A 26,829-nucleotide genomic window follows, 5' to 3' on the forward strand; every position below is an offset into this window, starting at 1 on the left:
GCAGTGAGCTGAGATAGTGCCAGTGCACTACAGCTTGGTGACAAAACGAGACTCCATCAGAAAGAAAGAGAGAAAGAGAGATAAAGGAAGGAAGGAAATTAAAAAGTGGGCAAAGGACATGAACAGACACTTCTCAAAAGATGATATACAAGTAACCAACAACCATGAAAAAATGCTCAATATCACTAATCATGACAGAAATGCAAATTAAAACCACAATGAGATATCATCTCACACCAGTCAGAATGGCTACTATTTAAAAGTCAAAAAATAGGCTGGGCGCAGTGGCTCACGCCTATAATCCCAGCACTTTGGGAAGCCCGAGGCAGGAGGATCGCCTGAGGTCAGGAATTCGAAACCAGCCTGGCTAAAAGTGGTGAAACCCCGTCTCTACTAAAAATACAAAAATTAGCCGGGTGTGGTGGTGGGCACAACCTGTAATTCCAGCTATGTGGGAGGCTGAGCCAGGAGAATCGCTTTAACCTGAAAGGTGGAGGTTGCAGTGAGCAGAGATCATGCCACCGCACTCCAGCCTGGGCAACAGGAGTGAAACTCCATCTCAAAAAACAAAACAAAACAAAAGTCAAAAAATAGCAGACGGTGAGGATGCAGAGAAAAGGGAACAGTTTTACAGTGTTTTTTTTTTTGTTTTGTTTTTTTTTTGTTTGTTTTTTTTTTTTTTTTTTTTTTTTTTTGAGACGGAGTCTCGCTGTATCGCCCAGGCTGGAGTGCAGTGGCCGGATCTCAGCTCACTGCAAGCTCCGCCTCCCGGGTTTTTACGCCATTCTCCTGCCTCAGCCTCCCGAGTAGCCGGGACTACAGGCGCCCGCCACCTCGCCCGGCTAGTTTTTTGTATTTTTTAGTAGAGAGGGGGTTTCACCGTGTTAGCCAGGATGGTCTCGAACTCCTGACCTCGTGATCCGCCCGTCTCGGCCTCCCAAAGTGCTGGGATTACAGGCTTGAGCCACCGCGCCCGGCCTTACAGTGTTTTTTTTTTTTTTGAGACAGAGACTCGCTCTGTCGCCCTGGCTGGAGTGCAGTGGCCGGATCTCAGCTCACTGCAAGCTCCGTCTCCCAGGTTTACGCTGCCTCAGCCTCCGGAGTAGCTGGGACTATAGGTGCCCGCCTAATTTTTTGTATTTTTTTAGTAGAGACGGGGTTTCACCGTGTTAGCCAGGATGGTCTCAATCTCCTGACCTCGTGATCCGCCCGTCTCGGCCTCCCAAAGTGCTGGGATTACAGGCTTGAGCCACCGCGCGCGGCCAGTTTTACAGTGTTGATGGGAATGTAGATTAGTGCAACCTCTATGAGAAACAGTATGGAGATTTCTTAAAGAACTAAAACAGGCCGGGCACAGTGGCTCATGCCAGTAATCCCAACACTTTGGGAAGCCGAGGCAGGTGCATCACCTGTGGTCAGGAGTTTGAGACCAGCCTGGCCAACATGGTGAAACCCTGTCTCTACTAAACACAAAAAATTAGCCAGGCATGGTGGCGCATGCCTATAATCCCAGCTACTTGGAAGACTGAGGCAGGAGAATTGGTTGAACCCGGGAGGCGGAGGTTGCAGTGAGCTGAGATTGTTCGACTGCATTCCAGCCTGGGAAACTAGAGCAAAATTTTGTCTGAAAAAAAAAAAAAAAGGACCACAAAAAAAATTACCATTCTCCCACCAATCCCATTACTGGATATCTACCCAAAGGAAAAGAAATCATCTTATCAAAAAGGCACCTGTACTTGTACGTTTATTGTAGCACTCTTTTCAGTAGCGAACTCATGGAATCAACCTGTTTGTCAATGATAGATTGAATTTTAAAAATATGATACATACACACCATGGAATACTACACATCCATAAAAGAAAAAAATGAAATCATATCCTTTGCAGCAGCATGGATACAACTGAAGCCTGTTACCCTAAGCAAATTAATTCAGGAACAGAAAACCAAATAGGTAACAAAAAGTTAAACAAAAGGTACACACGGACATAAAGGTAGAAACAACAGACACTGGGGACTCCAAAAGAGGGGAGGGAGGAAAGCAAGGGATGAAAAACTTCCTACCAGGGACTATGTTCACTCTTTGGGTAGTGGGTTCATTAGAAGCTCAAACCCCAGATTTATAAAATATACCCATGTAAGAAACCTGCACATATACCCTCTGAATCTATAATTTTTTTAAAAAATTTATCATTTGAAGAATAATTTTTTTTGTTTGTTTGAGATGGAGTTTTTGCTCTTGTCACCCAGGCTGGAGTGCAATGGTGAGATCTCAGCTCACTACAACCTCTGCCTCCTGGATTCAAGTGATTCTCCTGCTTCAGCCTCCCGAGTAGCTGGGATTACAGGCAGGCACCACCATGCCTGGCTAATTTTGTATTTTCAGTAGAGATGGGGTTGCTCCATGTTGGTCAGGCTGGTCTCGAACTCCTAACCTCAGGTGATCCGCCCGCCTCAGCCTCCCAAATACCGGGATTATAGGTGTGAGCCTCCGCACCCGGCCTGAAGAATAAAATTTTTAAAAGATGGGAAAAAAAAAAAATTAAGTGACCACTTCGTCTTTCTATGCCTTGGGTTCTTCACCTGTGAAATGAGGTTTGGGCTGTTGGAACAATTAAGTGAGATGACACATATGAACTGCTTAGCACAGTCACTAGTGCATAGAAGAAGGTACTCAAAGATTAGGTATTCCTGACTGAGTGCCTTCTATATCATACGCATGGGGCTTGCGTTTAGAGATGAGCAAAACAAGATGTGCTCCTTGTTCTCTGGTCTAGTGAAGAAGGAAACAAGAAGTAAATAATCACACACAAATAAAGCTATGTGGGAGTACATGCTTCCTATGGCTAGGTAAGGAAATTGTGATCTGAAAGTCGCTAAGGAGGTGAGGAGAGGGCACAATGTTCCAGGCGGAGTGAAAGGCATGTTCCTTGGCTCTGAAGATATTAGATCATCTGGGCTTTTGAGACCCTTCCTGTTAGAATCTCTGAGCCTAGGCCAGGCATGGTGGCTCACGCCTGTAATCCCAGCACTTTGGGAGACAGAGGCAGGTGGATCACCTGAGGTCAGGAGTTTGAGACCAGCCTGCTTAACATGGTGAGACCCTGCCCCCAACATCTCTACTAAAAATACAAAAATTAGCCAGGCTTGGTGGTGGGCACCTGTAATCCCAGCTACTTGGGAGGCTGAGGCCGGAGAATCACTTGTACCCGGGAGGCAGAGGTTGCAGTGAGCTGTGATCTCACCATTGTACTCCAGCCTGGGTGACAAGAGTGAAACTCTATCTCAAAAAAAAAAAAAAAAAAAAAAAAAGGAATCTCTAAGCCTACATGCTGTTTTCCACTATTCCAAGGACAAAGTTTGCATCTTGAAAGCTGATCACCGAACCAAAGCCTTCACAAAAGCCATCAGTGGTTTTACCAAACAGATATTCTTCTGTAACAGCGACTAATATGATTAATACTGGGTCCAGGCAGGTGAGCAGTTAAAAGGGTGAGTTTTGGGTTAAGGCCTAACTGGGGCTAGGTCTTCAGTTTTTGGTGGGCTTCAGGTCACCTGTGGAGACTTTTCAATACATCTCAGGGCCACATCCCTGGGAAATCTCAAGTTGGTGACTTTAAGTAGGGCCTGGTAATCTTCATTTTTCTCATGCTTAGCCAGGGATGAAAATGATAGCATTGTCATTTTGAACTCTGACTCTATCACCCTCCATCTGGGTGACCTTGAGCAAGTTATTTAACCTCTTTGAGACTCAGCTTCTTTCTTTTTTTCGAAACGGAGTTTTACTCTGTTACCGGGGCTGGAGTGCAGTGGTGCGATCTTGGCTCACGGCAACCTCCACCTCCCGGGTTCAAGCGATTCTCCTGCCTCAGCCTTCCCAGTATCTGAGATGAGAGGTGCTTGCCACTATACCCAGCTAATTTTTTGCATTTTTAGTAGAGACAGTGTTTCACCATGTTGGCCAGGCTGGTCTCTATCTCTTGACCTCGTGATACACCTGCCTCGGCCTCCCAAAGTGCTGGGATTACAGGCGTGAGCCACTGCACCCGGCCTGAGACTCAATTTTTAATGTATAGAATGAAAATAATAATATCTACCCATAGGGCTATCATAAAGATGGAATGATATTAATATACAAGAAATGCTTATTGATGTAGTCCTTGGCATGTAGTAAACATCCCAAACATGGCAGTCATTTTTGTTAGCTTTTTTGTATAACAATAGAATATTCTTTTGGTAAGATCGGCAATGGGAATGATTTATTATAGAAATCTTGACCCACTGCAGATTGCCAAATGTTTCTTATATCCCATGCCAGGTAGACTGGAGACATTTTCAAATCAAATTCTCTTCTCAGGAAGTTTCCTTTGAACTACTGAGACGGAGTTTCACTGTTGTTGCCCAGGCTGGACTACAATGGCGTGATCTTGGCTAACTGTAACCTCTGCTTCCCAGGTTCAAGCGATTCTCCTGCCTCAGCCTCCCCGAGTAGCTGGGATTACAGGTGCCCACCACCATGCCTGGCTATTGTTTGTGTTCTTAGTAGAGACGAGATATCACCATATTGATCAGGCTGGTCTTGAACTCCTGACCTCAGGTGATCCACCCGCCTCGGCCTCCCAAAGTGCTGGGATTACGGGCATGAGCCACTGCGCCTGGCCTATTTTTGTCATTTATAATCTCTACAGTTTCCTGGGGGAGAACATGGTCTTTCCTTTTTGTTTCAGTTGGAATTTGGCTCCATCACTTACTAGTTATGACATGACCTTGAAGAAACTAGATCACAGTTCTAAGCTATGGAGTCTGACAAATCCGTTTCGGAGCCTTGGCTCAGCCATTACTGGCTGTGTTACCTTGGGCAAGTCACTTCTCTTTTCTTTCTTTCTTTTTTTTTTTTTTTTTTTGTTACGGAGTCACTCTGTCACCGGAGCTGGAGTGCAATGGCGTGATCTTGGCTCACTGCAACCTCCACCTCCCGGGTTCAAGCGATTCTCCTGCCTCAGCGTCCTGAGTAGCTGGGATTACAGGCATCTGCCACCACGCCCAGATAATTTTTGTATTTTTAGTAGAGATGGGGTTTCACCATGTAGGCCAGGCTGGTCTCTAACTCCTGACCTCAAGTGATCCACCCACCTCGGTCTCCCAAAGTGCTGGGATTACAGGTGTGAGCCACTGCGCCCAGCCCATGCCTGACTTCTAACACTGAAGGGGAAACATGCTCAGTACTAACCTTCTCCACCTCCAAATTCAAATCCTGAAGTTGCAGATTTGGAAGATGGGGAATTAGGGAAGCTATGATCATGCTGCTGCATTCCAGCCTGGGCAACAGAGTGAGACACTGTCTCAAGAAAAGAAGACTGGCATGATCTCCCTGAGGGCTGAGCTTCTGAAAGTGAGCCAGGAGGTAGACAAGTCAGAAATCAATTGTGGTCGTGTGTAATGGCTCACGCCTGTAATCCCAACACTTTGGGAGACTGAGGCAGGAGGATTGCTTGAACCCAAGAATTTGAGAGCAGCCTGAGCAACATAGTGAGACCCCATCTCTTTGTTTGCTTGTTTTTGGGACAGTCTCACTCTGTTGCCCAGGGTGGAGTGCAGTGGTGCAATCTCGGCTCACTGCAACCTCTGCCTCCCAGGTTCAAGGGATTCTTCTGCCTCAGCCTCCTGAGTAGCTAGGACTATAGGTATGCGCCACCACGCCTGGCTAATTTTTTGTATTTTTAGTAGAGACAGGATTTCACCATGTTGGTCAGGCTGGTCTCCAAGTCCTGACTTCAAATGATCCACCCACCTCGGCTTCCCAAAGTGCTGGGATTGTAGGTGTGAGCCACCGCGCCCGGCTGTAAGACCCCATTTCTACAGAAAAAAATTTAAAAATTAGCCTGGGCAACAAAGCAAGACTTTGTTTCGAAATAAATGAATACATACATTTTAACTCAGTCCTAAATCGTAAGCTCAGTCTTAAATCGTCTGTCCTGTGGGAAAGAGGAGGAAGTGGAGTGGTAACTCCTTGGCCTACCCTGGTCTCCCAGGGCCTTGAGCACTGTCTGGAAAATGCAGATGAAGCGTTGGAGTGGCCCTAATATATATAGCCTTGGCCTCCACTGGATATGGGGCACTGGAGTTTTCTCTATGTGCTGGGCTCAAGCACAGAGCTTCCTGACATTTTCCATCAGAAGGGAAAATGAGAAAGGTGGGTAGATGGAAATCTCTCTTCCATATTCATGCAGAATGAAGGCAGATGTGTTGATTTCCTTTTAAGTACTTGTGTCACTTCAACTGTAATTACCTTTTCCCAAATTCAAGAACAGAGTGGGGTGAGGAGAGTGAGGAAAGGGTATGAATCTATAATAAGATTCTAAAAGAATTAAAATCTCATCAAATTTTACCCAAATGCACATTGCAATCACTCTTTGGGGCAATTATGGGGAGGAAGAATTTATAGAGAATAGGCCTTAGAGTTTATCAGATGTGGATACTAATCCCACAGCTCCCCCTTGTTAGCCAAGTGGCTCTCAGAGCCTCAGTTTCCTCATCTGTTAAATGGAGATAATAATAGCACTGGCCTCATGGGTTATACAGAACTAAATAGGACAAAGCATAAATTAGCCTAGTACCTGCAGGGTAGTAAGTTCTTAAGAAATGTCGCCGGGTGTTGTGGCTCAGGACTGTAATCCCAGCACTTTGGTAGGCTGAGGCAGGTGGATCATGAGGTCAGGAGATCAAGACCACACTGGCTAACACAGTGAAACCCTGTCTCTACTAAAAATACAAAAAATTAGCCGGGCATGGGGCAGGAGCCTATAGTCCCAGCTACACAGGAGGCTGAGGCAGGAGAATTGCTTGAACACGGGAGGCGGAGGTTGTAGTGAGCCGAGATCGCACCATTGCACTCCAGCCTGGGGGCCACAGAGTGAGACTCCATCTCAAAAAGAAATGTCAACTGCTCTTACCTGGGCAAAGCACTGTTTTGCATAGTTGACCTTTTAAATTTTATTGGTATTAAAAGTGACTTTTTGGTCGAGCGGGTTGGTTCATTCCTGTAATCCCAGCACTTTGGGAGGTAGAGGTGGGTGAATCAACTGAGGTCAGGAGTTCAAGACCAGCCTGGCCAGCATGGTGAAACCTTGTCTCTACGAAAATACAAAAATTAGCCAGAGATGGTGGTGCGGGCTTGTAATCTTAGCTACTTGGGAGGCTGAAGCAGAAGAATTGCTTGAACCTGGGAAGCGGAGGTTGCAGTGAGCTAAGATCATGCCACTGCACTCTAGCCTGGGCAACAGAGCAAGACTCCCTCTCAGGAAAAAAAAAAAAGAAGAAAAAAACTCATATTTTTAATAAAATAATAATAGTACATAATAATAGGAGTTTTTAGTGACCTTACCTGGCACAATGAAGAGTTGGCATCCCCAAGCTTGTCTTTCAGGAACAAAATGTAGATAAACAATACCTTCCAGACAAAAGTGTTGTAAGAATTAAAGGAGAGAGTCTGGGCATGGTAGTTTATGCCTGTAATCCCAGCACTTTGGGAGGCCGAGGTGGGTGGAACATTTGAGATCAGGAGTTCGAAACCAGCCTGGTCAACATGGTGAAACCCTGTCTCTACGAAAAATACAAAAATTAGTCTGGTGTGGTGGCAGGTGCCTGTAATCCCAGCTACGCGGGAGTCTGAGGAAGGAGAATCGCTTGAACCCGGGAGGTGAAGGTTGCAGTGAGCTGAGATAACTGCATTCCAGCCTGGGTGACAGAGTGAGACTCCATCTCAAAAAAATAAAGAACTAAAGGAGAGAAATATGCAGAGGTGCCCAACACAGGCTGGCTAAGCTTGAATCAGATTGTTCTTTTTCTTTCTTTCTTTTTTTTTTGAGATAGAGTCTGGCTGTATCGCCAGGTTGGATGCAGTGGTGCGAGCTTGGCTCAGTGGAATCTCTGTCTCCCGGGTTCAAGCAACTCTCCTGCCTCAGCCTCCCAAATAGCTGGGATTACAGGCGCCCACCACCACACCTGGCTAATTTTTGTATTTTTCGTAGAGACAGGGTTTCTCCATGTTGGCCAGGCTGGTCTCCAACTCCTAACCTCAGGTGATCCACCCGCCTTGGCCTCCCAAAGTGCTGGGATTATAGGCGTGAGCTGCCACGCCCGGCCTAGAATCAGATTTTTCTACACCAGCTCTGTCCTGTAGCAAAATAACATAAGCCATACATGTAACTGAAAATGTTCTGGTAGCCATATTAAAAGCAAAAAAAGAAATCGGTAAAAGTAATTTTAATAATGTTTTTAATTTAATTTTATGTATTTGGCTATTTTTTGACAGGAAGTTTCACTCTTGTTGCCCAGGCTGGAGGGCAATGGTGCGATCTCGGCTCGCCGCAATGTCCACCTCCGGGGTTCAAGCAATTTTCGTGTCTGAGCCTCCTGAGTATCTGGGATTACAGGCATGTGCCACCACGCCTGGCTAATTTTGTATTTTTAGTAGAGACGGGTATTTCTCCATGTTGGTCAGGCTGGCCCTGAACTCCTGACCTGAGGTGATCTGCCCGCCTCTGCCTCCCAAAGTGCTGGGATTATAGGGGAGAGCCACTGTTCCCAGCCTATTTATTTATTTATTTTGAGATGGAGTCTTGCGCTGTCGCCAGGCTGTAGTGCTGTGGCACACATCTAGGCTCACTGCAACCTCCGACTCCCTGGTTCAAGCGATTCTCCTGCCTCAGCCTCCTGAGTAGCTGGGATTACAGCCATGCACCAACACACCCAGCTAATTCTTTTTTTTGTATTTTTATTAGAGACGGGGTTTCACCTTGTTGGCCAGGATGGTCTTGAACTCCTGACCTCAGGTGATCCACCCGCCTTGGCCTCCCAAAGTGCTGGGGTTACAGGCATGAGCAACCGTGCCCGGCCAATAATGTATTTTATTTAAAATACAATATGTAATGAATATTTCAATATGTAATGAATATTTTTAAAAATCAATGCTTTGTTTTGTTCTGTTTTATTTTTGAGACAGGGTCTTACTCTGTTGTCCAGGCTGGAGTACAGTGTCACAAACACTGCTCACTGCAGCCTCAACCTCCTGGGCTCAAACCACCCTCCCTTCTCAGCCCTGTAAGTAGCCGAGACTTACAGGTGGACGCCACCATGCCCGGCTAATATTCTTTGTATTTTTTGTAAAGATGGGGTTTCCGCCGGGCGCGGTGGCTCACGCCTGTAATCCCAGCACTTTGGGAGGCCGAGACGGGCGGATCATGAGGTCAGGAGATCGAGACCATCCTGGCTAACACGGTGAAACCCCGTCTCTACTAAAAATACAAAAAACTAGCCGGGCGAGGTGGCGGCGCCTGTGGTCCCAGCTACTCAGGAGGCTGAGGCAGGAGAATGGCGGGAACCCGGGAGGCGGAGCTTGCAGTGAGCTGAGATCGCGCCACTGCACTCCAGCCTGGGCGACAGAGCGAGACTCCGTCTCAAAAAAAAAAAAAAAAAAAGATGGGGTTTCACCATGTTTCCCAGACTGGACTTGAACTCCTGAGCTCAAGCGATCCACCCACCTTGGCCTTCCATAGTGTTGGGATTACAGGCGTGAGCCACCAGGCCAGGCCCATGAGATATTTTGAAATATTTTTAAGATCTGGTGTGTGCTTTATACTTACAGAACATCTCATTTTGGACAGGAATACTTCATGTGTTCGATACCCACACAGAGCTGGTGGACACTGTGTTGGGCAGCATAGCTCTGGAAGGTATTGACAGCTAAGCTATAGAGAGACACTGACTCAACTATTTCCTTTCTTTTCCTGTTTTGAGTCTCTAATTAAATTGAAAAATCGCCAGGAACGGTTGCTCACACCTGTAATCCTAGCACTTTGGGAGGCCGAGGAAGGCGGATTACCTGAGGTTGGGAATTCAAGACCAGCCTGGCCAACAAGGCAAAACCCCCTCTCTACTAAAAATACAAAAATTTAGCCAGGTGCAGTGGCGTGCACCTGTAATCCCAGCTACTCTGGAGACTGAGGCAGGAGAATGGAGAGAATTGCTTGAATCTGGGAGGCAGAGGTTGTGGTGAGCCGAGATCACACCACTGCACTCCAGCCTGGGCTACAGAGCGAGACTTCGTCTCAAACAAACAAAAAAACCCCAAAAATCAAGCTATGAAAATAATCTTTCCAATTCACTTTACTCACCCTGGAATGTCCTTTTTTCCAAGCACTTGGTTCCTAGGCTGACAAAAAGGAAGCCCTTGGGCTCTGGGTGAGTCCGGCAGTGGGATGCAGACTTTCTCTTTTTGTCTTTGACTTTTAAATACTGAAATAATAGAATCTACTTATGAAGTGCCAGGCACAGTGCTAAGTGATTTACACACATTATTTAATCTTTACAATGATCCTATGAAGTAGGTTCTATTGTTATGCTGTTTTTACAGCCGGAGCAAACAGGCTCAGAGAAGTCAAGTTCCAAAGTCACACAGCAAGGAAATGGTAGGACTTGATCTCCCTGAGTCAGAAGGCAGTGCCTTTATTAATGAGTTCTTAGGCAATTCTTTATCATTAGTAAATTGCAGAGTTAGGATTCACATGATTCACATTCACCTCGGTTTTTTTTGAGATGGAGTCTCCTTCTGTCCCCTGGGCTGGAGTGAGGATTCATATTCACTTTGGACTCCAAGTTGAGCTATTCAAACACACGTTGAAGTCCCAGGTTTCTCACTTTAAAAAGGAATAATAATAGTCACCTTGCAGGGTGATTTTGAGGATTAAATGAGCTAATTTACTTGCAAATCTGTACCGGAACTAGAAGTCTTTTGACTGGCTAAGGGAGTTCTAGTTCAGGCCTTTCACTAAGGGTTTATGAGCTGATTACCATCAATTCCGATCACCTTTAGTGACACTCATGGAAACTGTGAGCCCCGTGCTTAGCCAAAGAGTTCAAGAAATTAGAAAACCTGAACCAGGACAATGGCCCTGCACGGCCCTGAGTGATGGAATGCAGTGAGCCCTAGGCCAGGAGACGGGGTTGCCTGTTGTAGTCCCTGCTGTCCCTCGGAAGGGCTAAGAAATTTTGGGCAAGTCCCTTCTCTGTAAACTGAGGGAAGAGGACCAGATACAATATGAATTCCTCCCGGTTCTGACACTTGAGCTGTGCCCAGCGTCAGCCCGCCCCACCCTCCCTGACACACAGCGTTTAAAGGCCCGGGCGCCTCCGCCTTGTGACTCCAATGCACGTGGTACTCGGTCCCCCAGTGGGCGGAAAACTCAGGGGTGGCCTTATTGTGAATGAATATCGAGCAATAACCGCAGGGTTGAGGCTTCAGACAGAAGTCACTATGGTGACCAAAGCCGAACGAAAGAGTGCAGGCTCCAAGAGGCCTCCAAGGTCTCCTGCCTTTCATTCCAGAGCTCTGCCGGGCTCCCCGCACCGCGAGCTCCGCTGAGTTAAGTGCCTCAAGGTCACGGGAACAAAGAAAGGACAACTAAATTGGCTTCATCTGTTCCCTTCCTAGTCCGCATCCACAGAGCTGGATGGAGTGGGCTGGGTCTGGGCGGAATTCGGATTTGAATACAGGAGCCAGCTCATACGGAAGGGGGTTGCTTCTCAAGGTTCCCAGGCCAGGGGTGGGTGGCCGGGGACTGAGGGTGGGGGTGGGAGCCGCACCATCTCCATTGCCACGCCACAAAGACAGCCAAGACCCAGGCCTCGCCTCCGCTGGAGGAGGAAGGCGCCTTATGAATCATTTAAAGTCCATGAAAAACTCTCCTGGGACTTGCTTTTCTCCTTCACCCAGCAGAGATACCAGGGCAAGAAAAGAATGTGTCGTGACCCAAAAGAGAACAAAATGTCCAGGCTGGTGGAGATCTGGCTTCTCATCTGGGAACTCTCTTTGTCTCTCCAACCCATCAGATCCTGGGGAACCCAGTCACGCCTGTTTTTCTGCACACCCTGTCTAGAAAACCCACATTTGGGATCTTCCTATTACAAGGCGACCCAGGCCCTATTTTATTCACTTATTTATGTGTGTATTTGCCAAAAAAGCAATTCGAAGATTCCCCCCTAAGAAATACATGTTCACTGTAGAAAATTTAGAAAATTAGGAGAATTGAGACATGTAGATGGCCAAAAAGAAAAGAAACTCCACATTAATCCTACCACCTAGAAATAACCATTTACTTATTTGGTCATTTGTTTATAAATTCTATGAATTATTTTTATTTTAAGACAGGGTGTCACTCTGTAGCCAAGGCTGGAGTGCACTGGCGCAATCACTGCTCCCTGCAGCCTCGACTTCCCTTGCTCAAGCAGTCCTCCTACCTCAGTCTACCAAGTAGCTGGGACTACAGGCATGAACCCCTGTGCTGGGCCTACAAATATACGTATGTGTATTTTGAGACGGAGTCCCGCTCTGTAACCCAGGCTGGAGTGCAATGGTGTGATCTCAGCTCACTGCAACCTCCGCCTCCCGGGTTCAAGTGATTCTCCTGCCTCAGCCTCCCAAGTAGCTGGGACTACAGGAATGTTCCACCACACCCAGCTCATTTTTGTATTTTTAGTAGAGATGGGTTTTCACCATGTTGGCCAGGTTGGCCTCGAATTCCTGACCTCAGGTGATCCAGCCACCTCAGCCTCCCAAAGTGCTGAGATTACAGGCTTGAGCCATCATGCCTTGCATTTTTTTTTTTTTTTTTTTTTTGAGACACAGTTTTACTCTGATACCCAGGCTGGAGAACATTGGTGTAGTCTCAGCTCACTGCAACCTCCACCTCCTGGGTTCAAGCAATTCTTCTGCCTTAGCCTCCTGAGTAGCTGGGATTACAGGCATGTGCCACCACCCCTGGCTAATTTTTGTATTTTTAGTACAGATGGCGTTTCACCATGTTGGCCAGGCTGGTCTTGAACTCCTGACCTCAAGTGATCTGCCCACCTTGGCCTCAAAGTGCTGGGATTACAGGCGTGAGCCACCGTGCCCAGCCTCCTACAAATATTTTTTTTGAAGGCCTATCATATGCAAGGCACTGTACTAGGACTGGAGGTACGGAGATGAACAAGGCAGGTCTCACAAAGATTTTTTTCTATATAGAACTGTTCACACATACCTTCCTAAAAAATCTCTGCTGTTCTAAAACTAAACAAGTACAAATAAGGTAGAGAATAGGAATTTGGTATAAAATTGAACCAAAGCAACTTAGAGCTGAATATTCGGGTCATTTTGTGTTTGTCTATGTAGTCAAAGGAACAACTGGAGGTAAACACGGAAATAGCTGCTTGGGAGTGAATGGCTATGAAGTAAATGCTAAAGCCAGTGCCTGGGCCCCAGTTCCTGGCTCAGAATTTACATTGGCTGAACCAGATGATGTCCACACTCCTACACAGGCCTCCAGACCCTTGGAAAAGATAATGAGAAAAGTTACTGGCTCATACGTGTGATCGAATTTAACACAAACTTCACAGCAACTATTTGAAGTAGAAATGACTATTTTATTACTTGATTCCCCTAAGCTCATCTGGTGGCTGTCTCTGCCTGGTACATAGTAAGTGCTCATAAATCACTGGATTAATTGTTGGCTCTTATTATGGAGATTGTCCTTAGTATTGAGATTTACCTTTGTAATACGATGGCTCTTTCACCTGTGGTGTGAAGTGAGACTCTGTTATCAGAAGCAGGTGGTAAGGGATGTGTGGTGTCCATATAGAGCAGGAAGTTTTATTTATTTATTTATTTGAGATGGAGTTTTGCCTTGTTGCCCAGGCGGGAGTGCAATGGCGTGATCTGGGCTCACCACAACCACTGCCTCCTGGGTTCAAGCAGTTCTCCTGCCTCAGCCTCCCAAGTAGCTGGGATCACATGCACCCACCACCACACCTGGCTAATTTTTGTATTTTTAGTAGAGATGGGGTTTCACCATGTTGGCCAGGCTGGTCTCAAACTCCTGATCTGAGGTGATCCACCTGCCTCAGCCTCCCAGAGTGCTGGGATTACAGGCATGAGTCACTGTGCCTGGTCCATCTGAAATGTTTTGTTTTCATTTCTTCAAACTTTTAAGTTGTGTGATATCAGTTTCTGAAATTGCTGTCAGTGATTCCTGCCTCTTGACATACATGCCCTCGAGGAATCCTCTCTCCTTGTAAACAGCTGGACCTGGTGACTTGCTTCTGAACAAAGTACAGCAAAAGTGCTGGAATGCCTCTTCCAAGATCAGATGACAAAATACTGTGACTTCTTTCTTGCTTACACCAGTTTTTCCTCTGGCTCTTCTTGTATGCTTACTCTGATAAAGCAAGTTGCATGTCTTGAGCTGTCCTGTGGAGCAGACCTATGTGGCAATTAGTTGAGGGCAGCCTCTGGTTAACAGTCACCAAGGAACTGAATCCTATAAATCAGGGGTGTCCAATCTTTTGGCTTCCCTGGACCACACTGGAAGAAGAAGAATTGGCCACACATAAAATACACTACGCCAACAATAGCTGAAGAACAAAACCAAACCAAAAAAAAAAAAAAAAAAAAAACCAATAAACGCAAAAAATCTCATAATGTTTTAGGAAAGTTTACGAATTTGTGTTAGGCTGCATGTGGCCATGGGCCACCGGTTGAACAAGCTTGCTGTAGATGAAAATGTGAGTGACCTTGGAAATGGACTTTCAAAATACATATGCCCAAATATATGTATTTTGGAAGAAATTTATCATAAGGAATTGGATCACTTGATTGTGGAGGCTGAGAAGTTGCATAAACTGCCATGTGCAAGCTGGGGACCCAAGAAAGCCTGGTGTTATTCCAATCCAGGTCCAAATGCCTGAGAATCTGGGAAGCTGATGATGTACATCCCAGTCCAAGGACAGGAGAAGACTAATGTTCCAGCTCCAATAGGCAGGCAGGCCAGGCAACAGAAGGAGTGAATTCCTCCTTCCTCTGCCTTTTGCTTTATTCAGCCTCTCAACAGATTGGATGATGCCCATCCACATTGCTGAGGGCCATCCACTTTACTGAGTCCACTGATTCAAATGCTAATCTCATCTAGAAACATCCTCTCAACACCCCAGAAATATGGTTTAATCTGGGTGCCCTTTGGCTCAGTCAAACTGGTACATAAAATTAATCATCATATGGACCCTTCCCTAGTTAAGCTTTCAGATGAAACCACACCCCCAGCTGACACCTTGATTTGTAGCCTTGTGAGAGACTGAAAGAGAGGACTTAGTTAAGCCTTGCCTGGGTTTCTCACCCTGAGACACGGTGATGAAATAAATGTATGTTGTTGAGACACTAAGATAACTGATACCAATTTACTTACAGAAAAGTACACATAAGTGCAGAGCTTGATGAATTATTACAAGCTGAACATACCTGTATATCCAGTGCCCAGATCGAGAATGAGAAAGTATCAGAACCCCGGAAAACACCACTGATATTCTCTTTCAGTCACTAGCTGTGCTGCTCCCCCTCATCTCCTATCAAGAGTAACCCCCGGGCAGGGTGCCATGGCTCACATCTGTAATCCCAGCACTTTGGGAGGCCAAAGCGGGTGGATCACGAGGTCAGGAGATTGAGACCATCCTGGCTAACATGGTGAAACCCCACCTCTACTAAAAAATACAAAAAATTAGCTGGGCGTGGTGGCGGGTGCCTGTAGTCCCAGCTACTAGGGAGACTGAGGCAGAAGAATGGCATGAACCCAGGAGGCGGAGCTTGCAGTGAGCCGAGATAGCGCCTGGGCGGCAGACTGAAACTCCGTCTCAAAAAAAAAAAAAAAAAAAAAAAATAGAGTAACCCTATCCTGACTTCAAACAGCATAAATTTGTTTTGTTTGGTTTTGTACCATATATAAATAATATCGGTCAGGTACAGTGAGTGGCTCATGTCTGTAATCCTAGCACTTGGGAGGCCAAGGTGGGCAGATCACTTGCGGTCAGGAATTCAAGACCAGCCTGGCCAACATGGTGGAACTCTGTTCCTACTAAAAATACAAAATACAAAAATTAGCCAGGCTTGGTGGCAAGTGCCTATAATCCCAGTTACTCGGGAGGCTGAGGCATGAGAATTACCTGAACCCAGGGGTGGAGGTTGCAGTGAGCTGAGATCACACCACTGCACTCCAAACTGGGTGACAGAGCAAGACTCTGTCTCAAAAAAAAAAAAAAAAAAAAATCATATAATATGCACAAAATAACTTTTTAGCAGATTCTCAGAGAGATCCCCCTATTCATGATACATTGAGAACTACTGACTGACGCGCGCGCGCACACACACACACACACACAGGCAGAGATGACGAATGACATAATTGTCAATAGTTTATCCATCACAGCCTTGGTCTGGGAGCAGGTAATCTAATTCTAGAAGAGAATTTTCTTTTTTTTTGAGACAGAGTCTTTTTCTGTTGCCCAGGCTGGAGTGCAATGGTGTGATCTTGGCTCACTGCAACCTCTGCCTCCCAGGTTCAAGCAATTCTCCCATCTCAGCCTCCCAGGTAGCTGGGATTACAGGCATCCACCACCACGCCAGGCGGCTAATTTTTGTATTTTTATTAGAGACAAGGTTTCACTATGTTGGCCAGGCTGGTCTCAAACTCCTGACCTCAAGTGATCCACCCGCCTCAGCTCCCAAAGTTTTGGGATTATAGGCGTGAGCCACCACGCCTGGCCTAGAAGAGAAATATTGATTATCTCATCAGAAATAGGCCCAGAACAGGAGGAGCAATTCACTCAGCCCCCATGGTTTGATGGCCATGTTCTCCATATTATCTTTTGTCTATAACTCTATTTCCTGAGAAACCAGGCCCAGAGAAAACCACTAAGCCATATTTAGCCACAGTTATTTCTCTCCCGGGACCAATACCCTGTGTTTGGGTTTTTACTTAGGCTTACTCAAGTTTGGTTATTGAGGATCAGCACCCCTTGAGTATGATCAACCACAGATACGAGAATAAGAATGAGTTTTTGGACTTAGTTGCTAACAACTATTGAACTATTTTTACTATAATTGAAGGTCTACGCTAAACAGTTTATATATGTTACATAAATAAAAAAGCAGACCAGGCTGGGCGCGGTAGCTCATGCCTATAACCCCAGCACTTTGGGAGGCCAAGGTGGGCGGATGGGCGGATCACCTGAGGTCAGGAGTTTGAGACCAGCCTGGCCAACATGGAGAAACCCCATCTCTACTAAGAGTACAAAAATTAATTGTGCATGGTGACGGGCACCTGTAACCCCAGATACTTGGGAGGCTGGGGTGTGAGAATCACTTGAACCTGGGAGGTGGAGGTTACAGTGAGCTGAGATCATGCCACTGCATTCCAGCCTGGGTGACAGAGTGAGACTGTCTCAAAAGGAAAAAAAAAAAAAAAGAGAGAGAGAGAGAGAGAAAGAAAAGAAAAATACAGACCGGGTGCAGTGACTCATGCCTGTAATCCCAGCACTTTGGGAGACTGAGATGAGCAGATCACTTGAGGTCAGGAGTCGGAGACCAGCCTGGCCAACATGGTAAAACCCCATCTCTACTAAAAATACAAAAACTTAACTGAGCATGGTGGTGGGTGCCTTAATTCCAGCTACTCTGGTAGCTGAGGCATGAGAATTGCTTGAACCTGGGAGGTAGAGGTTGCAGTGAGCTGAGATTGCACCACTGCACTCCAGCCTGGGTGACAGAGCAAGACTCAGCCTTGAAAAACAAAACAAAAACCTCCCTAGCAAACTCTATTGGTAAGTAGTTATTATTACGATGTTTTACGAGTGAAGAAATAGGTTAAGCAATTTGCCTAAGATCATGCTCAGATCATATAGGTAGTCAGAGGATGACTGGGGAGTCAGATACAGTTTTATTTTTTATTTTTATTTTTTATTTTTTGAGACCGAGTCTTGCTCAGTCACCCAGGCTGGAGTGCAGTGGCGTGATCTCGGCTGCACCTCCAGGGTTCAAGTGATTCTCCAGTAGCTGGGATTACAGGCCTGTGCTACCATGCCCAGCTAATTTTTGTATTTTTAGTAGAGACAGGCTTTCACCATGTTGGCCAGGCTGGTCTCGAACTCCTGACCTCAGGTGATCCACCCACCTTAGCCTCCCAAAGTGCTGGGATTACAGGCATGAGCCACTGTGCCCGGCCTATTTTTTTTTTTTTTTTTTGAGACGGAGTTTCGCTCTTGTTGCCCAGGCTGGAGTGCAATGGCGTGATCTTGGCTCACTGCTACCTCTGCCTCCCGGGTTCAAGCGATTCTCTTGCCTCAGCCTCCCGAGTAGTTGGTGTTACAGGCAAGCACCACCACATCCAGCTAATTTTTTGTATTTTTAGTAGAGATGGGGTTTCACCATGTTGGCCAGGCTGGCCTTGAACTCCTGACTTCAGGTGATCCAACAGCCTCGGCCTCCCAAAGTGCTGGGATTAAGGGCATGAGCTACTACGCCTGGCTTTATTTTTTATTTTTGAGAAAGTATCTCACTCTGTTGCCCAGGCTGAAGTGTAGTGGTGAAATCATGGCTCATCGCAACCTCAATCTCCCGGGCTCAGGCAATTGTCCCACCTCAGCCTCCTGAGTAGCTGGGACTACAGGCACACACCATCATGCCTGGCTAATTTTTGTATTTTTTGTAAAGACAGGGTTTTGCCATGTTGCTCAGCCTTTTGTCAAATTCCTGAGCTCAAGTGATCTGCCTGCCTGGGCCTCTCAAAGTGCTGGGATTACAGATGTGAGTCACCGAGCCTGACCAGTTACAGGTTTATTTACTTCAACTGAATTTTAGCCACCAGACTATAGTATCTTGCAGAACTTGAGATGAAAGTATGCTCATGAGAGTGAGGATCTGTTTCAGCATTAAGCTGGTTTCCTTATCCCTGCCATTCATCTATTCATCCAACCGTCCATCCATCTATTCAACCAGCTGTCCAGTTCTCCAACTATCTATCCAGTCCATCAACCATCCATCCAATCTCCTAGTCAGCCACAAATATCATGTGGCCATCCATTAAACAAATATCAAGGGCATCCTCCATACCAATTCCATGTCAGGAGGAGGCTGAAAGCAGAGGTGAATAGATTACAAAAGCAAATGTAAAAGCCAGGTTTCTTTTTTTTCCTTTGAGCTAGGGTCTCGCTCTGTTGCAAGGCTAGAGTGCAGTGGCATGGTCATAGCTTACTACAGCCTCAAACTCCTAGGCTCAAGCAATCCTCCTGCCTTGGCCTCCCAAAATGTTGGGATTACAGGCATGAGCCACTATGGCTGGCCCAGACTTTCCACTAGATTTGGAGCTCCCTGAGGGCAGAATCCCTTGCTTTGGTATCTCCAGTACAAAACATTATTTGGGTCCTGTTTTCCTTTTCAACCTCATCTACTCAACTTCTTGCTCATTCCTTGACCAGATTGGTCTTCCTTCTGTTTCTGGAACAAGCCAAACTCTCTTTTGCCTCAGAACTTCAAGCAATTGCCGTTCCTTTTGATCCAAATGTTCATCCAGCAATGTCAATAGCTGGCTGCCTTCTCCTTTGCATCTTAGTTAAGATGTCCAGTCCTCAGAGAGGGCTTTTGTGACAACCTTATCTAAAGGAGACACCTTTCAGCCCCTCTGCCAGCTACTTCTATTCCCTCACCCTGTTTATTTCTCTCATGGTATTTCTCACGTCTGTGATCATCTTGTTTATTCATTGTTTGCTCATTTTGCAGTTCCCCAACTAGAAAAATAATCCTCAGGAGGGCAGTTACTAAATCTTTCATATATATATTCACCAACCTGGGCAACACAGTGAAACCCCTGTGTTGCCCAGGCTGGTCTTGAACTCCTGAACTCAAGTGATATCTTTTGTATTCTTTATTTCATACCTTCTGCCTGACTAGTCCAGTCACTGAAACATAGTAGTCCTTTAATATTTATTTGTTGAATGAATTAACAAGTGAATGAACAATATATGACCAAATCTTTCTAGTATTAGGAAGCTTGAAGAGTAGTGGAAAAGAGACCTTGAAAGGTAAGGTGAGAACACAGAGAGGGCTTTGAAAGCCAAGCAGAAGAAGGTACACTCCATGTGAGCATTGGGAGCCAGTAGAAGCTCTTGAGTTACAGAATGAAATGGTGGCTTAGGACAGTGACTTGGCATGCCACAATCTGCTATGAATCTGAAATGTAAATTACTCATTGCAGCATCTTGTAATGAATTACTACAAGAGGTAATCAGGTCCCAGGACCCGAACTATATTTTTCTCCCTGTGGGAGATTACACAATGTGAGACCTTAGGGGCTAGGCATTTCATAGACTATATGTTGTGTTTAATTAGTTGATTATGGTGAGCTATAGACAAAGTATTATGGTGAAAACCCTATAAGGCAGAATCTATGTCTGTTTACTGCAAGTATCTAGTCTGAAGGAAATAACTCTTTGTTGAATGAATGATTGAGTGAAAGTCATGTACTTAGAAGGACCCAGGTTAGATAGGACCTGCTGTTAGCTAGCTGTGTGACCCTTAAGATCTTATTATCTTTTTATTTTTATTTTTTTGAGATGGAGTTTCACTCTTGTTGCCCAGAGTGGAGTGCAATGGCCAGATCTTGGCTCACTGCAACCTCTGCCTCCCGAGTTCAAGCAATTCTCTTGCCTCAGCCTCCCAAGTAGCCAGAATTACAGGCATGCGCCACCATGCTCAGCTAATTTTGTATTTTTAGTAGAGATGCGGTTTTACCGTGTTGGTCAGGTTGGTCTCAAACTCCCAACCTCAGGTGATCCACCTGCCTCGGCCTCCCAAAGTGCTGGGATTACAGGCTTGAGCCACTGCGCTTGACCCGCTTAGGATGTTTAACATGGCTAAGGCTTGGCTTCCTCATCTGTAAAAGCAGAAGATTTAAGTCACAGGATTTTAAGTGAGAGCTTTTGGGAAAATCTCTGGTACAAAATGAACACTAAATACATTTTGTGTGTGTGTATTTTTAAATGATATTCTGAAACTTCCCTGATTGGGATCTTCTACTGGCCTTTCCCCAAGAGCCACTTGGTTTGAAATAGGCAGAGCATATGGTGATATTTGTTTATTGCTATTTTCAGTCTTTTCCGTGTAAAACCGAAATTCTGACTATGCATTTTACCAGCCGAGTAACCTTGGGCACCCTCTTTGTGCCTCGAAATTTTAAGGATTGAGATGATATGCTATAGTGTTTTATTAGTGCCTGGTACATGGTACTTAAAAGACACTAGCTGTAATTATTCTTCAGGACTTTATTTTTTTTACTCTCAATGCTAGCAGCTTTTCTTCCCTCTCTCCTGTAGGCATTCTCCCAGAAAAAAGGCTGACTCTGAGGTGCCATTTGAGAGAAATAGGTTCAGTAGATTCTTCCAGAGATAACAAACGAAGAGACTTGACGTGGGAGTAAGAGAAGTAGGGGCGTTAGGACACTGAAGTGAGAGAGCTTTTTCTCTTGGCATTGGAGAAGCCAGGAAACAAAAAGGCTTTTGCAGGGATCAGATGCGTCCACTTTGCAGTGTATTTGGAGAGAAGCAGTGTTCACATATCAGTCCAGCAATGTCTCAAGACTCCTTTCTGGAACAGTCATCAGTTCAATCCAATGAGGGTGGTGTCTCTCCTCTTTCATGAGCATTTTCCTATTTTTGAAATGTTAGTAAGTAGGTGCTTTGTTCCTAGGAAGTGGAGAGAAGTCAAGGAAAATACTCATCGTACTCCTAGAAGTCAAGGAAAACACTCCTCGTACTCCTTACGGCAGCTGGAGTGGCTGCCGTGAGCCAGCTGCCATGAGGTTATGGAGAACGTCTTGAATATTCTATTCCCCAGCACCTAGTGCAGTGACTAGCATAGTAGGCACTCAAAAAGTGTCGGTAGGATTATATTTCAAACTTTAGCTGTCTTTCCCAGAGAAGCCTGTCGTGCCCACACGCGGTCGCAAGAAGTCCGCGCCTAGAAATAACATTTATTCTAAGGATCTCTGCGCAGAGATTCTTGGGAAGCGGTTCCCCTCCCGCATTCCCTAGTTACTCCTCCCCTCGGCGCCTTTGAAAGAAGTAGCACGCCACATGATTCCCTCCTTTCTCCCACCTCCGAGGACCTGACTGATAATGGGCAGGAGCGTACGCCAACCATAAAACTTTATTTCCTCTTCCAGCCAATAGCAAGAGGCGATGAGTATATGGCTCCTCTTTTGTGACTTCCCCCGCCCCCTTGGATTACGCCCCCTATTCCTCCACTCAGATTCCACACTTGACAACACATCTGGCCAATGAGAAGTTCCTACTCTGCGTGGGAAGGATGGACTGACTAGATGATAGACGTCCATCCCTGGCCAATGGAATATCACAAGTGCGGGAGGGGGTGTAGAATGGAACCAATGGCGACGTGCCAAAAACGAGCATCAGTGAAAGGGCGGGACGAAAGTGTTCGCGGGAGGGAGGGGAAGGCCCAGGGAACCAAGCAGCGCTGCCGCCGCCGCCGCCGCCGCTGCAGCCGGAGTTGGAGGAGGGAGAAGCCAGGAAGAAAATGGCGGCCGTGGCTGCAGAGGCGGCAGCGACTGCAGCGTCCCCCGGGGAGGGGGGCGCCGGCGAGGCCGAGCCGGAGATGGAGCCCATCCCCGGCAGTGAGGCCGGCACTGACCCCCTCCCGGTCACGGCCACTGAAGCGTCTGTGCCGGATGGCGAGACCGACGGGCAGCAGTCCGCTCCTCAGGCCGACGAGCCGCCGCTCCCGCCGCCACCGCCGCCGCCGGGGGAGCTCGCCCGCAGCCCAGAGGCGGCGGGGCCGGAGCTGGAGGCTGAGGAGAAACTGTCCGTTCGGGTGGCGGAGTCGGCTGCAGCCGCGCCTCAGGGAGGGCCCGAACTTCCACCTTCTCCTGCATCGCCGCCGGAGCAGCCCCCGGCACCCGAGGAGCGCGAGGAGCCGCCGCTGCCTCAGCCCGTAGCCCTGGCGCTCGTGCCGGCGGCGGGCGGGGATTCCACGGTGTCGCAACTGATCCCGGGCTCGGAGGTGCGGGTCACGCTGGACCACATCATTGAGGACGCGCTCGTCGTGTCGTTCCGCCTCGGGGAGAAGCTCTTCTCCGGGGTCCTCATGGATCTGTCCAAAAGGTACCGCCCCCGCCCCCAGCACGCTCCGGTCCGCTGGGTCCCCAGGGAGGGAGTGAGCCCGGGCGGCCCCCTCTCCCCGAGCCCTCGCTTCCCTGGTGCCCGGGGCCCCGCCCTCTGGTCCTGCGCGGCGCGTGGCGCGCGCTCCGAGTGGGGCAGGCGCGCGAGACCGGGAGAGGGCGGTCCCGGCCCCAGGTGGGCGCCTGCGGGGCAGGTGTGCCACCAGGTGGGAGGGCGCGGGTGCAATGAGATCCCTCACTCCTGGCCTTCTGCGACTTGGCCTGGACTCACCGGCACTGGGCGGGTGGGTTAATGCAAGATGCAGATAGATTTTTGCAGAGAACGGCGTGTTGGACGGGGGGAGGGAGGCATTGCTTGCGAGGAGGTACTTGTCTGTCCTCAAATTAACGTTTAACTTTAGCAGGGTTGGAGAAAGGGGTGTGTACATTGGGGATCCCAAAAGGTTACCTGTCACTCCTTACAGGGGGAAGAGCATTTGTTAAAATGAACCTTTTAACTGTGATTCTTACGGTTAGAAGTCATTCCCGTTAGGTTAACCATTCAATAGGGAAGCATATTTTGCTAATTTTAATGATAGTTTTAAGAAAAGTTTAAAGAAGAGATTGGAGATTTAAAAAAAATCCTTTAATGTCAAGGTGGTGTAGCATAAAAATGTCCAAATAACTTCTAACACCTGGGATACCGTTTATATAATAAGGACAAGAAGGTTGAGTTCATCTACAAATTTGGCTTAACCAGCACATTTTCATTTTTTGATTTAAAATGTTTTTGGTCTCTGCTTTAAACAGGGGAATAAACCTGTTCTAAATCTGGAGTTAACCTTTTTATTCTCTTCTTTTGCAGATATGAAGTGCAGAGACTCCCATTCACGCCTTTCCATTCTGTTTCCTACAACAGCGCACACTCTGATGGTATCTCACCTGTTTGCCATGGCTTAGTACGTTTTACTCTTAAACTGCTTGCTTTCCCATCAAGACACAGGAATCCTTCTTTCCCATTTGGGGAAAAAAAGCCATTTAAAATTTCATATTAAAGTATGGTGTTTGCGGGGGGAAGATGAGAGCAGTTACTCTATATTATTTAATCTCAAATATCTTTTTTTTTTTTTTTTTTTTTTGAGACGGAGTCTCACTCTGTCCCCCAGGCTGGAGTGCAGTGGCGCCATATCCTGGCACTGCAACCTCTGCCTCCTGGGTTCAAGCGATTCTCCAGCCTCAGCCTCCCAAGAAGCTGGGACTCCAGGTGCGCACCACCATGCTGGTTTAATTTTTGTACTTTTTAAGTAGAGACAGGCTTTCATCATGTTGGCCAGACTGGTCTTGAAATCCTGACCTCAGGTTATCCACCCACCTCAGCCTCCCAAAGGGCTGGGATTACAGGCATGTGCCATCGTGCCAGGCCTCAAGTATCTTTTTTAAAAATAATTTTGGATTAGGGCATTTGCACTTCTGTTTATGTTTGTTTGTTTACTTATTTAATAGAGACAGGGTCTTGCTGTGCTGCCCAGGCTGGTCTCAGACTCCTGGGCTCAAGCGATCCTCCTGCCTCGACCTCTCAAAGTGCTGAAATTACAGGCATGAGCCACTGCGCCCGGCCTGCACTTCTGTTTTCATAATTAGAAAGCAGAATAAGGTGAATGTACTTTCTATTGATGTATTTTATTTATTTACTTATTTTTTTTTTGAGACGGAGTTTTGCTGTTGTTGCCCAGGCTGGAGTGCAATGGTGTGATCTCAGCTCACTGTAACCTCCACCTCCTTGATTCAAGCAATTCTCCTGCCTCAGCCTCCCAAGTAACTGGGGGCTAATTTTGTATTTTTAGTACAGATGGGGTTAACCATGTTGGTCAGGCTGGTCTCAAACTCCTGACCTCAGGTGATCCACCCACCTTGGCCTCCCAAAGTGCTGGGATTACAGGCATGAACCACCTCGCCCGGACTCTGTTAATGTATTTAATAGTGAGAGACACTCAGTGGTGTGTATGCTGTTGAATGAAACAGAAGAGATGGCCAGTGATTGTGTGAGAATCTGGATTTCAAATCTGCAAAAGGAAGGTGCAGAAGGTAAGTTGTTTTTGGAAATGGAATGGATAAGTGCTCATTGTGTTAGTGCTTTATTTTTTAAAAATTTTCTTTGGTAGAGAATTGCAATTGAGTTTTGGTCTCTTGCTATCAGTGCTTAGAAACAGCAATTTCTTTTGTTGGAGGAGCTATTCCTAATATGAACCTTTTCCATTTGAATATTCTGAAGTGAAAGGATCCTATTATTATTATTATTATTTATTTATTTTTTTGAAGACGGAGTCTTGCTCTGTCACACAGGCTGGAGTACAGTGGTGCGATCTCGGCTCACTGCAACCTCTGCCTCCAGGGCTGAGGCAATTCTCCTGCCTCAGCCTCCCGAGTAGCTGGGATTACAGGCGCCCAGTGCTTTGGGAGGCCAAGGCAGGCAGATCACTTGAGTGCAGGAGTTCCAGAGGAGCCTGGGCAACATGGTAAAACCCTGCCTCTACAAAAAAAAAATATAAAGCTTAGCTGGGCATAGTGGCTTGTGCCTGTGGTGCCAGCTACTTGGGAGGCTAAGGTGGGAGGATCTCTTGAGCCCCGGAGGTGGAGGTTACAGTGAGCTAAGATCATGCCACTGCAGTCCAGTCTGGATGACAGAATGAGACCCTGTCTTAAAAAAATAATTGTGGAAATGTTGAGGAAATAAAACACAGTGACTCTAAAATATAGCAATTCAAGGAATTCTTATTGGACTAATGATTGACTAGTTGGATTTCCTTTTTTTTACAGTTTAATCTGGAAAACTGGACCAGCCAGTATATTTTGTAATTTGCACTAATATTGATTGCACACTTTCATGTGCAGTTTTGGGGTTTACTGATGGATCCAGGAGATTTTTTTTGTTGTTGTTTGTTTTGTTTTGTTTTGAAGTGTAGGGTCTCGCTGTGTTGCTCAGGCTGGAGTGCAGTGCTAGGATCATAGCTCACTGCGTTCTTCCACCTTAGCTTCCCAAATAGCTGGGACTACAAGTGCACACCACCACGCCTGGCTAACTTTTTTTTTCCTTTTTTTGAGATGGAGTCTCATTCTGTCATCCAGGCTGGAGTGAAGTGGTGTGATCTCAGCTCAGTGCAACCTCCACCTCCTGGGTTCAAGCGATTCTCCTGCCTCATCCTCGCGAGTAGCTGGGATTACAGGCACCCGCCACCACACCCGACTAATTTTTGTGTTTTTAGTAGACAGGGGTTTCACCATGTTGGCCAGGCTAGTCTCTAACTCTTGACCTCAGGTGATCTGCCCACCTCGGCATCTCAAAGTGCTGGGATTACAGTTATGAGCCACCATCCCTAGCCCATTTTTGTGTCTTTTGTAGAGATGGGGGTCTTACTATGTTGCTCAGACTGGTCTCGTGCTCCTGGGCTCAAGCGATCCTCTGATTTTGACCTCCCAAAATGCTGGGATTACAGGCATGAGCCATTGCAACCAGCCAGCTATATTTTCATCCAAATGAAACCTTGAGATCCAGCATAGAGACATGACTGCCAGTCTGTTTCAGAGACTAGGCTGGAACCCAGGGCTACTGAGTTTGTGCTCTTTTTTTTTTTTTTTGACAAAATCTCGCTCTGTCACCCAGGCTGGAGTGCAGTGGTGCGATCTCAGCTCACTGCATCCTCCGCCCCCCAGGTTCAAGTGATTCTCCTGCCTCAGCCTCCTGAGTAGCTGGAACTACAGGTGCATGCCACCATGCCTGGCCAATTTTTTTGTATTTTTTAGTAG

General features: G+C 46.6%; 1 protein-coding gene across 13 annotated transcripts in view; it reads left to right on the plus strand.

The window, feature by feature from the left end:
* Positions 1-22,362: 22,362 nt before the first annotated feature.
* The window catches only part of PWWP2A (PWWP domain containing 2A), a 64,978-nt gene continuing 60,511 nt past the window's right edge, over positions 22,363-26,829 (plus strand). For 8 of the 13 annotated variants that reach the window (XR_005242745.2, XR_012090797.1, XR_005242746.2 and 5 more), the window contains exon 1: positions 22,363-23,029. Coding sequence is in view for 5 of the 13 variants with exons in the window: in XM_038005318.2 (XP_037861246.2) it covers positions 22,446-23,029 (584 nt within the window). In the remaining 8 variants the exon portion in view is untranslated. Of the gene's footprint in view, positions 23,030-24,147; positions 25,111-26,829 lie in introns of those variants that run through there. The other 5 variants (XM_073010550.1, XM_073010551.1, XM_038005337.2 and 2 more) reach the window with 4 other exon arrangements.

This window comes from Chlorocebus sabaeus, chromosome 23 (genome assembly GCF_047675955.1).
Source record: "Chlorocebus sabaeus isolate Y175 chromosome 23, mChlSab1.0.hap1, whole genome shotgun sequence".
In the NCBI taxonomy this organism is placed as follows: domain Eukaryota; kingdom Metazoa; phylum Chordata; class Mammalia; order Primates; family Cercopithecidae; genus Chlorocebus; species Chlorocebus sabaeus.